This window comes from Natrix helvetica (assembly GCF_964273705.1).
Source record: "Natrix helvetica genome assembly, chromosome: 16".
Classification (NCBI taxonomy): Eukaryota; Metazoa; Chordata; class Lepidosauria; order Squamata; family Natricidae; genus Natrix; species Natrix helvetica.
The window spans coordinates 664,635-679,319 of record NC_138563.1 but is presented as its reverse complement, the minus strand read 5'-3'; the positions used below and the strand labels follow the sequence as shown (position 1 = coordinate 679,319).

The 14,685-nt window shown below is 50.0% G+C and overlaps 1 protein-coding gene across 2 annotated transcripts in view; it reads right to left on the bottom strand.

The window, feature by feature from the left end:
- SEMA6C (semaphorin 6C) overlaps positions 1–14,685 on the bottom strand; it is a 35,197-nt gene that overhangs the window by 16,094 nt on the left and 4,418 nt on the right. For both annotated transcript variants that reach the window (XM_081967771.1, XM_081967770.1), the window contains exons 2-3: positions 890–1,038; positions 353–467 (exon numbers count right to left, since the gene is read on the bottom strand). In XM_081967771.1, the coding sequence (XP_081823897.1) occupies positions 353–467; positions 890–989 (215 nt within the window). In that variant the 5' untranslated portion in view covers positions 990–1,038. The remainder of the gene's footprint in view (positions 1–352; positions 468–889; positions 1,039–14,685) is intronic.

Here is a 14,685-nt window from a genome sequence, read left to right as displayed (position 1 = left end):
CACAAATTCACCTTTTTTGGCACGGCTTTCTACCCTAGAAAGAGGGTGCAATGCCCACCCCTCCGATGCCAGCCTTTTCTCCTTGAATAAAGGGGTTATTCTTTGAAAAGAAAGCTTCCCTTCCTCCCCCCCCCTTTTCCTTCTCCGCAGCACATGGTGCACGTCCCTGGCATCGGAGATGGGAAAGGAGAGAAAATAGAGCACCGGACTCCGCAGGCTGCAGGCGGCTCTCCTCTCTCGAAAGTGCTCCCCGGTGCTTATTTTTAATGGGGTCTGACCTGCAGGGAAGGAAGGTTCGGATGGCATGGGGAGAGACACCCCCCCCGGACCTCCCCCCCCCTCCATCGCTTACCGGGCAGCCACAAAGAGTGTGTGGTTAACTTGCAACATGCTTTGGAAGTCCAAGCCCAAAGTATCTGAGTCATTCTCTCCCCCCAAGCCACGGAAGGAGGGGTACAAGTGGGTTCCTGGTGGGGGAGAAAACATGATGAAGAGCATCGGGTAGGGTACAGAACAGGGGTGAAATTCAGCCGGTTCTGACAGGTTCTGGAGAAACGGTAGCGGAAATTTTGAGTCGTTTGGAAAACCGGCAAATGCCACCTCTGGCCGGGGAATGGAGGGAATGGAGATTTTGCAGTATCCTTCCCCTGGAGCTCTAGGGCCCCCCTCCAGCCAGAGATTCTATGAAAAATGGGGTTCTGCATCCACAGATTTTGGGTTTACAGTCCGGGGGGAGGGGGGTGAAGGAGGGAAGCCAAACACGCAACTTTTCTTATGCCAATCCTTCATCCAGGGGCACCCAAGGGAGAGAGCAGGGGGGAGCTCTTTGCAAGAGACACCACCCCCCAAAGGTTTTGCCTGGGGTTCTCAGGGGGGGGGGTTGCCTCACCTGCTTCGCTGACCACGTGGAAGGGAGCCAGGTCTCTGGGGAAGGAAGCAGCCGATGCCAGGAAGAGAAACAGAGCAGGCAGGGGAGAGGTCACGACCATCCTTTCTGGGGGGGCCGGTGGGAGCCTAGGAGTCCAGCATGCTCCCGCCCTAGAAGAGGAGGACTGTATGTCAACATCCGGGGGGGGGGGGGGTTTGGGGGAGAGGAAAAGAAAAGACTGGCCCCAAATGACCCTCTGGCGTGGGGTCCTTTCGTCAGCACGGGGCCTTTTCGGTGGTGGCTCCCGAAATGGGGATTTCCCCCCCCCACTCAAGAACTGCTTGATTGCATTAATTATTGGAATTCATATTAGAAATATTCTGTATTGCAACAGAGGAAATTATTTGTATGAAAATATAAAGAGAGAGCGTAAGGAGAAGAGGGGAGGAGTGGGAGAAAGAGAGGGGAAGAAGAAAAGAGGGAGGAGGAGGAGGGAAAGGAAGAAAGGGTGAAGCAGAGGAAGTAAGGGAGGGGAAGTAAGAGTAGGAGAGAGGGGAAGGAGGAGGAGAAGAGAGGAGGAGTGGGGGAAAGAGAGGGGAAGAAGAAAGGAGGGAGGAGGAGGAGGAGGAGGAGGGAAAGGAAGAAAGGAGCAAGGTTGTTGCAAAATAAGATGGAGGCAAGAAAGTAACCCAAAATGTATTTTATTTATATGCATGTATGTAAAAATAATTATAGAGATTCATGATGAGTAAACAAAGGTTAAATAGCAATTATAAGAAGGTATATTTGTGAATGAATTTGAAAGGGAAAAATAAAAAAAAACTTTATATATATATATATATATAAAGTTTTGGCATCCAAAACTAACTGGCTATGAGAAAGCTTTAAAAGAAAAACCTCCCAGGTTTTCCAAGGGGAATTCCCCCCCCCCCGTGTAATTAGCCAGCCTCCCTTCTCAGGGGGGGGGGTGAGTAGGAGGGAAAGAGGCACTGACGTCATAAAGGAGGAAGCGCAGGGCACTCTTGACGCGTGAAGGATCCTTTGGGCATCAGCGGGCGAGATGAACTGGGCTACAGGTGTGCCAGGAGAAATCTGGTGGGGCAGATCTCTGCCCTCCCCAATTGGATGAAAGACGAGCCTACCTTACAAGGCTGTTGTGAAGCCCAGGAGGCCCGTTTGCTAGCGGGTGGGAAAGGGATGGCATCCGATGCCGGGAAGGAAGTCAGACAGGATTTGTAGTATCCTGAACGGGGCCTGGGAGGGCAGACGACACCAGGCGCTATAAATAGCAGGAAAGGAGACACCCGCTTTGGCCACGGATGGCCACGGGAGAGAGAGAGTGGGGACGGGGCGATATTTAGGGAGGTACACTCATCTTGTGCAGGAAAGGACCAGCCGAGCTGCCAAGAGGTTTCCCGAAAGCGAAGGGCAAACTAATCCCTCGTCCCCAAAGAAGAGATAAGGCGGATTTTTCACGCGCAAACAAAACCCAGACCCAGATGGGTTTCTAGTCCTCATGACGAGCAGCTTTCCAGCTAGCAAGTCACCTCTCCTTGCCAGATTCGCACAGGCACAGAAAGTGCAGAGTCTCAGGTTTGTGCAAAGAAGTGTTTGAGCCAGTCCCAAGTGCCAGGCTGCCTTCCCCACCATCTGTTTTCCGCATGTCACCCGCACATCTGCATGGGTAGATTTGCATTTTTTGACATGTCCTGGTCTCTTTTCTCCCCCTTTCTCTCCAGACACTCCCCTTATGAGCCACAAGGTGAGAAAAAAACCCAGGCCTGGATTTGTTTACACTTGTGAAGCTGAACTTTCCAAAGGGTGTATAATTAGAAGCAAGGACTCGGCGGGGGAATTGCTTTCACAATAATTCCACATTTATATTTTTATCTCATCTGCAGAAGCTGCGGGAAAAAGCTCGAGGAGGGAAACGGGATGGCTCCATCCGCCTGGAGCATCCTCCAGCCCCATTGAAAGAAATGGGTCCCAGAGACAGGAAGCCACAGAGAGTTGGGGACATTTGGGGGATCAGATTGCAAGGAGGGGAGGGGTCGGGGGGTCCCTCTACGGCTGTGTAGTTCCAGTTGCTAGGATTCCCTAGCTGGCAATGGACTTCAACTCCCAGAATCCATTAGTTGGCATGGTCTCCAACTCTCAGAATTGCATGGCTGCTGGTTAGAGCATTCCAGGAGTTGAAGCCCACTCCTCTTAAAGCAAGCTGGCTGAGGAATTCTGGGAGTTGAAGGGCTTGCTCTCTGCCTCCATCTAACCTTTGGGGTGGGTTAAAGCCCACCTTAATGGGGATGAGGGGTTTTTTTTATAGAAAGCAAGGCATAAAATCAACCCAGCTTTTCAACAGTGTCTGGGAAAATGCGTGCCAAGGGGAGGGGGAAGTTTGCAGCAAACAGCGGCCCCGGGAGGGGGGGGGGAAGCTGGCAACTTCTGGGGAAGTTGGCAGAAAAGGGGGGGAAGCTGCGGGACACCCCCCACCCATAGCCATTCCGGTGCTTTTGTTCTCTTTAAAAAAAAAAAAACCCGTCAGACTTTCTGTAATTGGAGGGGGGGGCTTTGTGTCAAATCCAGATCCGGGAAGCGTGCGAAAGGGAGGAGGGACCCCTGTTACAGCGAGAAGCTGCCACCGTGTCAGCACTTCCCAGAACCATCTGCCAGGGACAACTTTGTCACTATAAATACAACTCAAAACGACGCCATCGCTGCCACCGAGGCTCCCACCTGGCATCTCAGCGACACCCAACAGCCGAGGAGGCTGCTGTGCCTGGCCAGGGGCTGCCGGGGAGGGGTGGGGGGAGATTTCAAGAGAGATCTGTCCAATCGTACCCTGGGCATCGAAGCCCCGGGTCAGCCCTCCTCGAGCTGCCAGGCCTGAGGCGGGCAGGATGGCCCCTCCAAGATGCTAGTCCTCATGGCAACCGGTTTGTGCCAGGTTCGAATCTGGCCTTTTTTCTCCCAGGGATGGAAATAGCTGAATCATGTGGAAACGCAACACACACGCACAGACACACACCAGAGAAGTGTTTCTGTTTTTCTTTAAAACAAAAAAACACAAAAACCTTGCCTTCTGGCTACCAGAAAAATATCGCTTCCTTTGTCATCATTTTCAGTGGCTGAGCCAGGATTCCTTCACTTAATGAGAATCCCCAGGCTTTGGAAATATGAGTTATCTATCATCCATCTATCATCTATCTATCTATCTATCTATCTATCTATCTATCTATCTATCTCTCTATCATCTATCTATCTATCTATCTATCTATCTATCTATCTATCTATCATCTATCTATCTATCTATCTATCTATCTATCTATCTATCTATCTATCTATCATCTATCTATCTATATCTATATCTATGTTGTATTTGTACTGATAAATAAATAAAGGGAGACTAGTATAGATCTATTTCGAGCTAATTAGCTCTCATCAGCTAGCCATACCTAATTAGCTCGAAATAGATCTATACTAGTCTCCCTTTATTTATTTATTTATCAGTACAAATACAACACAAATATAAAAAGGCAACATTAAAAATAAAAATATGGTTTTCTGCCTGCATGGTCTTCTGTGATGAGCCGAAGGACAGAAAGAAGGAGTAGTGACCTTCCTCCCATATTTAGGCATACCAGGGGTTGTAACACAAATATATATATATATATATATATATATATATATATATATATATATATATATATATATATATATATATATATATATATATATATATATATATATATATATATATATATATATATATATATATATATATATATATATATATATATATATATATATATATATATATATATATATATATATATATATATATATATATATATATATATATATATATATATATATATATATATATATATATATATATATATATATATATATATATATATATATATATATATATATATATATGTTGTATTCCTTATCAGTTGAGCCAGGGAAATAAGTATATATTTGTGTTACAATATATATATATTCCAACGGGAGAGAAAAATGAAGGTTTTGTTGGATATTCGTGGAGGCCCTTGTGCATTGCAGGGAAATGATCTTCTCAGCACCTGAATGCAGTGGGAGTTTGCAAAAGGGAATTCAGTTTGGTGATGCCTGATGGCTGTGCAATTCTGGAAGTTGTAGTTTTTAACCATCGTTTAAAAAAAGGCTGGGGAATTCTGGAAGTGGAAGTCCACCCATCGTGGGGAGGGCAGGGGAGAGGAGAGGAGGAAACTGGGGGATGGGGGCGTAGGGGTGTTCTCCCCAAAGGACGATGGGTGCAGAAGCAGAGAAGGGATCTGTAACCCCCCCCCCCCCCCCCCGTCCCCTGTGTGCGCACAAGCAACCTCGCCTCCGCCTGACCAAATCCCGGTATCAAAAACTCATTACTGGAGACTTACAGACTCCCCCCACCTGCTTAGGACCAAAGCCCACCCCCCCAATCTCCCCTGCCCCGGCTTCGAAAGGGGGGCAGCTGCCTTCCTTCCACCGCCAGAGAGGAAGCCCCCCCCCCCGCAGAAACAGCCCCCACAAATGGAGATGTTTCAGGCAAAAACACAATCAACCCGTATTTCTGGTTGCTTGATGCTGAGCGTATGGCAGCTGAGCAGCATTCTAGTCCTCATGAAGGAGAAGGGAAGCTAGCCCGGATGAGCACCTTGCCAAATAATTGGGTGTCCCCCGTCTCCATCCCCCGCACCTCTGTCTGTTTAGAAAAGCCTAATAAATAAGAGGTCAGCTTGAATTAGAGGAGGATTTGTTTGCTTTGAGCCATAAGCCTAAAATCAGTTGTATCTCGGTCTCTATCCGGCTGACTTACCCAATGGAATAAATAATAAATTTCTAGATAAACCGGCTCAGATTCTGTTTGGGGCAAAGCACACCAGGCTGACGGGTGGCTGATGTTGACGGCGAACAACTTGGCGACGTGCAAGTTTCTAGTCCTCAAGGTTTGGCAATCCCCCACCCACCTTTCCCCTTCAATTAAAACCAGGGGGCACCCCTGCCAACCAGAACAACCACCGCAACGAAAACGGAGAGCGTTTTTCAGACAGGTCCCTGACTCCGGCTGCCTGGTGAGCTGCAAACGGTCGGTGGGAGTGACAGGACTTCTGCCAGGGCTTGCTGGGTGTGTGTGTGGTGTGTGTGGAGGGGCAGAGGGGGAGGCAGAGACCCTTCCTTTTGATTTTAAATAGGCCTAACTGCCATTCTACCAAGCGCTGCATCCCACTGGGATGCTCCCTCCTCCTCCTCCTCTCTCTCTCTCCTCTGGCGTCCTTCCCATCCCCAGCAACGGCTGCTCCCGGAAGCTGCAACTGGCAGGAGAGAGAGGGGGGGGCGCAGAATACAGATGGGGCTCTGCCTGGCCCAGCAGAGATGCTTTATTGCTTCCTGGAGGGGATGGGGGGAGGGAGGGTCTTTGTCCCACCAGCCAGCCACCTCCCCCACCCCAGGCTAGGTGCCAGATCCATGGAGGTGGGCTTTGGGGGTGCCTTGGCGCAGGCTAACCGAGCTAAGATGGAGCAAATGGAGGGGGGAATGGGGGGGGAATGCCTTTGGCATGGTTTCTGGGAAGCTGCACCTGCGGTCACTTTAAAAGATGCCAATAAAGGAGAATATTTGCAGTTCAGGGTTGAAAGACAGGTCTTGCAGAACCACCAAGCTCTGTTTCTTCTTGGTTCTTCATGACCCAACTAAGCAATAGCATCAGTGCTAGAAGGAGGGGGAGTATTATTATTATTATTATTATTATTATTATTATTATTATTATTATTATTATTATTATTATTATTATTATTATTATTGGGGCTCCTTGGTGGTCTCTGAGTTTGCTTGTTTTCGTGCAGACATTTCACGACCCAACTAGGAAACGTCATCATTGCTAGTGGGGTTGGCTGCAAATGTTCCTTCCAGCCCTGATGATGGTACCTAGTCAGGTAATGAGATGCCTGCAACACCCAAACCCAGCTCAGAGGCCACCAGGACCCCCCCTCATTTAAAAGTTGCTCTTTAGAGGATGGACAAGCCCAGGGTGTGTTTTTATGCCCTTCACAAAACCCCGAGATCCCCGGCCTCTCAAGCCATCAATAGAAATAGTAAATAAATAAAATAAACCTGAATCAAAGGCTCAAAGCAACACAGGGAGAAATTAAAACGATTGGCGGGCTTGCTGGCCATCTTAGATTTGAACCCAGCCCTCGGCGGGCTTTTTCTCTGCCCCATCTGTAAAGTGGTTTCGGTGGGTCATATTTATTTTACCCGTCCTTTCTTCTTTATTATTCTTTGGCCTCAGCAACAACAACCCTGGAAGGGAGGCCCTAGAGGGGAACGGGCATCTCTTTGAAGCTCGAGAGTTGGCATAAGAGCTGGACTCAAATGGTCAGCAAACAGAAGAAGCCGAGTCTTGGATCAGGTCTGGCCAGAGGTTATCTAAGGTCCTCCTTTACCTGCTGCCTCTCGCAGCCAAAAATATCTGGATCAGTTGGGTGTCGAATGCCAGGCCTCTGGACATGCCAAGCGGCCAAAAAAATCCCTGCTTCTGCTTTGGCACTTCTGCTCCAAAGGGTCCTGAGCTGCAGAGATCACGATTGGGGTGTGCGTGTGTGTGTGTGTGTGTGTGATAATCCCTGGCACTGCACAATTGCCGGAGAGAAAAGCTGGCAATTTTCATTTTGAAATACAGAGGCAAAGCGGGCACTTTGTCTTTCAGCCATGCCAGGTGCCACCCTGACGCCTTTGACTGAAGGAGTTCACCCCCCAAAGTTGGTCTTCCTTTGCCGGAGATCACAAAGAGCTGATGGGCAGGGGGATTTTCCCCCCCCTTCATGTGAAGCACCGAGCCAGCCACGTGGTCACCTCCCAAAATAGACGGTGTAATTAAATGAAATATTATGCCAATTAAAAATCCAAAGCCAGCTTCTTCGCCATCATCCTCTCCTTACCCGGGGCCACCTCGATATAAATTTAATATATTACTTCTCATCAACTGGCACATTATATTCCAGGCCCTCCGTTCGATTCCACACGGCGGGGCTAATTTTAGCAGCTGCTCCAGCTGCCTTCTGCTTTTCCAGAAAGAGAGAAGAAGAAGGAGGAGGAGGAGGAAGAGGAGGAGGAGGGGTGGGGGGAGAGAGGGAGGGGAGGGAAGGGGTGGGGGAAAAGAAGGGGAGGGGGATTTCAGAAAATTGAGTTGCAAGGCGTCGGGTGAGACGCTGTCAGAGGCTTTTTATCTGAGCGATTAAAACACACACACACACACACACACACACACACACACAAGGCTTGGAGAGCATTTAGAGTTTTCATTAAGGTGCTAGTCCTCATGGATGTAACCCAGGGATGTTTGGAAGGGGTTCAGAGTCTTCATTAAGGCGCTAGTCCTCAGGGACTGGACCCAGGGGAGGTTTGGAGAGAATTCGGAGTCTTCATTGAGGCTCTAGTCCTCTTGAACTTGACCTAGGGAGGTCTGGAGAGCGTTTAGAATCTTCATTAAGGCGCTAGTCCTCATGAACTGGACTGGGGGAACCCCCTTAAATTATAGAAACGCACAGATCTTCCTACATGCGATGCGTGATACCAACATCCAGAAAGTCTAATGCATCTCGCCTGGAGGGCAGCACGCTGGGACACCCCCCCCCACATAGAGAGAGTTTCTGGGTGTGCAAATTGTGGGGGGGGCTCCAAGGGCAAAGACCAGGGGGTGTCAAAGTGGCTGCCAAGCCCCCTCCTCCCCTCCCCCTGAGCCCTCCTGAGCTTTGGCACCAACGTCGGAAATTAAACTATTAATAATTCAGGGCCGGTTGCCGTTATAAATTCAGCGTCCCGCAGGAATCATCCATGCAGCAAGCCGAGACGGGGGGTCAGGCGCAGAAGCATGGGGCGGGGGGGGGGGTTTGGGGAGGGGGGGAAAGAAGAAAACAGAACCCACTGCGCTTGTGTTTCCTCTTACTGGAGAACAAATGGGAAGGAAAGGTGACCCTTATGATTAGGGGGAAATCCCTAATTTTTGAAGTTATAAAACGACAGGGAAGGAGCCGCTACACTCAAGGCATGCTCAGAGGTACTCTTGTCTAGACGGCTGAGCAGCAACAGAGCCCCCTGGGTGCAGTTCACCCCGGACACCCCTTTCGCCGATAGGAACATTAGTAGGGGGAAAAAAAAGAATTAAAGTCTCCCCTGAGTTGAATCCAGATCACTTTGTGCACAGCAACATGGAAGCCATTTGCTTTTTCTCCTCCAAAGTTGGCTTTGTGCTGCAAACAAGTTCCCCAGGAGACCCTTCCCCGTCCTTGGAGGGTCCCCAGTAGAAACCCCCTCCTCCCCACCCCGCAAAAGGCACTTTATCTCCAAGGCCAACTTAGAAGCGCTGGAGAGCTGTCAGAATTCCAGTCTGGGAATTGGGGAGATGATGTCGGCCCAAATGGTCTGGTGATAACCATAACGGAAGATTCGGTGTTCCACTTCGTGGATATTAGATCCCCTCGGCTGCTCAGCCTCGATAAAACCCAGCAATGAAGACTGGAATAAAATAATGTTACCCCAGCAGTTTGTCTCCCTGTCCTACAAGTTAATCTGCTTTTGGTGCCAAAGGCCCGTCTGGATGAAAAAACAGGGAAAGCCTCCATTCGGGCTGGCTGGAAAAACACCCCCAAAAGGTGGGCGTTTACTCCCAGGAAATCTGCAATGATCTCCCACCACTTCCCTTGCCACTGAGAGTGGTTGGCTGGCTGGTTTTGTAGTCCTCAGTGTTTTGGGACTGGGGTTTTATTGCTTCCTCTACCCTCCGCGCTCCTCCTTCCTCTTATGCCAAGTGTGTGTTTGTGTGTGTTGTTTTGTTTCCCCTCTAATTTCCTCCGGGGACTCTCTTTGTCGATCCTCAACCATCCAGAAGTAATTGGACTGAAAGACGTTTCAGCTAAGGTGCTTCGCCCGTGTCAAAACAACGACTCCCCCCAAGGAATTGGAGCCCATTCTCCAGGCGGGGAGAACAAATGAGCCAGAAAAAGCAGCAAAGCTGTGACAAAAAGGCCAGGGTCCAATCAGGGATTAATCTCCCCCCACCCACCCCAAAGTCTTGCTGGCTTTGGAGGAAGCCAGGAAGAGGCGCACAAGAGAGAGAGAAGCCAGTCGCTGCGTCGGTCAAAAAACCATTTGGCTTGGGCGAGTCAAACTGGATTTTCCATTATTGGAAGAGGAAAGATGGACTCCAGAGGCCAGAAGAGGCTCAAAAAGGGATCCAAGAGAGGAAGAAAGAAGAAGGTGGCTAGATCAGGAGTTTCCAAACTTGGCAACTTTAAGGCGTGCAGAATTTTAACTCCCAGAATGCCCCTAAAAGTCCACACGTCTTAAAGTTGCCAAGTTTGGAGAGCCGTGCGCTGGAGGTATCTCCTCTCCAGCAGATGACAAAGCCAGCTCCAATTTCCTGGAGGAGGACAGAGCGTGGATCCTTGGCCATTTAGCCAACGCTGGAAGGCCAAATACGGCCAGAGCGTAGCTTCGCAAACGCCGTGGCAGGTGACCGGAGGGGCTGCTGCACAGAGTCCCTAAGGCTTGTGCACTTCGCTTCGTGCCTCCAGGAAAGCTCGGCTGTTGTTTTGGCAAGCGATTCCCTCCATTAAGAGCTTGACTGTCCAAATGGGAGGCAGCCGGGTGGAAAAACCCAGAGGTTAAGAAAACACAGACAGAAACGGCCCCGGTGAAGACAAACAGGCCGTTGTGCCGGCTGAGAAGCGCCTCGCTAGGAAAGATCAGGAAGCTGCCAGATCATAAAAAGGCCGGGGAATCGTTTATTGGGGATGTATACATTTCCACCACTTCTTTTTGTCTTTTTCTTCTCTCCCTCCTTCTCTATCTCTTCCTTTCTTCCCTCCCTTCATTCTTTCTTCTCTTCCTCTTCCTTCCTTCTTTCCTTTCTCCCTTCCTTCTTTCCTTCCCTATCTCTTCCTTCCTTCCCTCCATTCTTCTCTTCTTCTTCCTTCCTTCTTTCCTTTCTCCCTTTCTTCCTTTTCTTCCTCCCTCCCTCCCATCTTTTTCCTTATCTATCCCTTCTTTCCCTCCCTCACTCTCTCTCCCTCCTTCTTTCCTTCCCTCCCTCCGTAGACAGATAGAATAACTTTGTCACATTAAAGGTACACTAATCGGCATATGTTAAAATGAAATTTTGTTGCATACAGCCCTCAAAGGGTCACCGCCTCCAATATACAATACATAAATATAACAGAATTATAAATAAATACAAAAGTATGCATATACCCACATATATTATATGACACACAGAAACGTCTAATTTGTTCCCTCCCTCCCTTTCTTTTCCTTCCTTTCTTCCTTTCCTCCCTCTCTTCCTTTCCTTCTTTTCCTTCCTCCCTCCCTTTCCTTCTTTTCCCTCTCTCCTTCCTTCCTTCCTTCCCTCCGGGCCCCATGGGGCAGGCCCTCCAACAGCCTTCAACGCCTCCCTTCCTAACCGCCGCGCAGAAACCTTCCAGGCAAAAATATAAACGCTCCGACCCTCCCTCTGGTATCACAGGATAAAACCGCGTATCACGAGATTAATCGCTCGCCCGCTGCCATCCATAACCACGAGGCCCCCCGCTGGCCCCCGGTTCCCCCAACGGGCAGCCAATTCTGCCTCCGCCCGCAGGTCTTATGATGATAATAAGGCTCAGGGGGGGAAAAGACACGGCTGCTTTCAAAAGAAAAGTCGCTTTGTTCCAGAGGCCAAAAACGGCTGGATCCGAGTCACAATAACACAAGAAAACACCCCGCTTTCAGATTTCCCCCCAACTGACCTGCTCCAAACCCTTCCTTTGAACTTAAATCAATTTCGTTATCCGCATCTTGAAAACCATCTCAGGAGATTAAACGGAGGCGGCTTCGGTTTCCCACTTTCAACGTCTCCCTTACTTTGGGGCCTGTTGTGTTGGACTACAATGCCCATCTCTCCCTGCCCTGGAAGAGACACTTAGCTTCCCTGGGAATCCATCCAGACAACCAGGGCAAACGCACAGGGAAGACGACGAGCCTTTCCTTAAAAACAGACTCAAGCTGCTAGTCCTCTCCGTTTGATTAAAACGCAGGCGGAGAGCAAGCCCAGCGTTTGTTGCTCGCATTCGCCGCCCCCCCCATGCCCCCCCAGCACCAGGCTCCATACTGCAACTCCCCAACCCTGCCAATTTCCCGGGTCCGCTGAAAGAAACGTGCTACAATTCCCAGCGCCATGGAGCCCACATCCTGGCCAAACTCCACAGGTTTTCGAGGAAGGAGCTGAGCCGGCCCCTTCTGCGTTTGGGAATAAGTTGGGGGGGTCTCTAATCCTGAGTGTCTGGATCTCCAGGTGCAGGGAAGAGGGCCGCGGAGACACCCGACATCCGGGTGTTAACAGCTGCCAGACCACTTAATCTGTGGGGCGGCCGGACTGCCGTCCAGGCCCATTGATTCCCCTGTTCGCTTGACAAATGGCACCTTTTCTGCAGCCCCTGGACGGGAAGCAGCCAGGCGTTAGTTCGATTCTCTCTGAATATGCGCTGCGGTTCAATAACCTCCCTTGGCAACGCTTGGGCTGTGTGTGTGTGTGTTTACTTCCTCCCTCCTGCCAAGCATCACGGCCCCATGTGGCTCTCCTCGTGGTCTCCTTTTCGGAGCAGACGGGCCCATCTCTCTCCGTAGACGGAGCCAACCGGGAGAAAAAAATATTTTCCTGTCACATCCCGGCATGAATTGTTTCGTTCTACAGCCAATTTTAGCCCTCGAAAAGGAGACCACAAGGAGATCTCGGTCCTCGGGAAAACATGGACGTCCAGCAACTCGCTGCAGAAAATGGGGGAGGGAGGGAGAAAGAGAGAGGAAGCAGGGCACGGAGTCCATCCATCGCATTGAAGTTGCACAGAAGCTCCCTGCAGCAACTCACTTGCAAGGATTATGGGCAGTGGAGTCTTTTATAGCTTTCTGTTATCGGTATTCTTTTCACTTATTTCGGATTTTCCATTCTGCGACCTATATGGCTTTATACATCTACCTCCTTGCTTCATGGTTACTTGTTTTTACAATATAGACAATATTTACATCGCCCCTTTCTTAAAGCGGCAGCAGCCTCTGTTATAACGAACGTCTAGGAGACATATTCAATTTTTTATTTTTTTATTTTTGAAACAGAGGTGCCCGAATGGATGGAAATTAATCAAGGAGAGAACCAAGCTAGACATAAGGAGGAATTTCCTGACAGTGAGAACGATTAACCAGTGGAACATCTTGCCACTGGAGGTTTTTAAGAAGAGATTGGAAAACCATTTGTCTGAAATGGAATAGGGTCTCCTACTTGAGCAGGGGGCTGGACTAGAAGACCTCCAAAGTCCCTTCCAACTCTGCTATTCTGTTAAATTGGAAGGATTTAAAAAAAGCTCCAGACAAACAGAAGGAAAAGCAATCATTTGTGGGGGGGAAGGCTTAAGGGAAAAAGAAATCTACCAGAAGCCAAGTCCTTTGCACAACCGATCCCAAATTTTTGGAAGGAACTTTTGGCAGCCCCACTGCCGAGAGCTGGCGTGACCAACCTCCTCCATCTCATTCCTGCCCAGGTGAAAACCAGCAAGCGGAGAACGTGGCGTGTGAACACAGCCCCAAGGCGGGTCTTTGGCCAGAGCTGACCTCTGCGGAGAAGCTGCCCCAGGTGTCCATCCTGCATCCATTTATAGCACCTCAACTAATCCCTTTTAATTCCCTTTCCAGCCACTTGCGAGCCGGGGCCCGTTTTCCAGGCCTCTCAACCCGGCCCAGAAGAAGGGAAGAAGTACCGATTCCCTCCTTGCGTTTGCAAAAACAACGGATGAGAAAGAGGCAAAAGCGGCCCTTTGGGGAAGGGAGGAAGGAAGGAAGGCCAGCCGGGCCAACGTAAACAAAACAATATTAAAAGTGAAATCAAGGACGGCGGAGAAGAGCCTCCGTGCAATTCCTCTCCAAAAAAAACCCCTCCATTTCTCTCCGCATCTGCAGTGCTCCAGTTTACGTCCCCCTGCGGGAAAACAATGCGGGCGATTCCCATCTTGCGGCTTCAGGACGAACTGTGAGGACTAGAACCTTGGTTTCTTCTTTCAAGGGCAAAGAGCTTCGCTTTTGCTTTTGCAAGGCAACCCAAAAGAAGGAACTGGATTTAGGGGGGGGGGGATTGCCTCCCCAAAGTCACAAGCATTCCCCGATGAGTGAACTAACCCCCGTTCGGGTGCTGAAACCTTTTTCCCACCCTCTTTTCAAACAAGCCAGCTTTTTGCATTGGAAACGCTCTACGACAAGCCAGGATTCAGACCAGGAATCATAGACAACCTGGACTTTTTATTTTTACACACCATGGAGTAATGGACACTAGCCACGGAGCCCCTTTGAGTGGACGTTGGGCTCGAGCGAAGGGACAGGCACTGTCAGGCGTTTCGGGAAACGCAGCGGCCTTCCCAGCTTCGCAAAGCTATGCAAATCCCAGGGGTGTGTGTGTCAGGCTGCCGGCCCCCGAGTCGTGGGAAGAGCAGCGTTTTGGCGGCAGTGACCGCCGGGCCGCCCTTCCACCCACAGCTGCAGTGACCCCAGGCCTCCCTCGGCCGAGCTGGGGAGGGCCGTTCTGGGAACTGCCATCCCTGTGACGGTCTCTCTGGGAAGCTTCGCACCCGAGGCTTGACATCCAACGTGCCGGCAGCGTCTGAGTGTGGGAACGGCGTAGCTGGAGGACTTGCACGCAAGTCAGGGCTCCCTCGGGCCGCTTGCTGGACTGGAGGCGCCCCTTTGCCAATGGACCCCCAATTCTCAGCTTTGGGGAACAG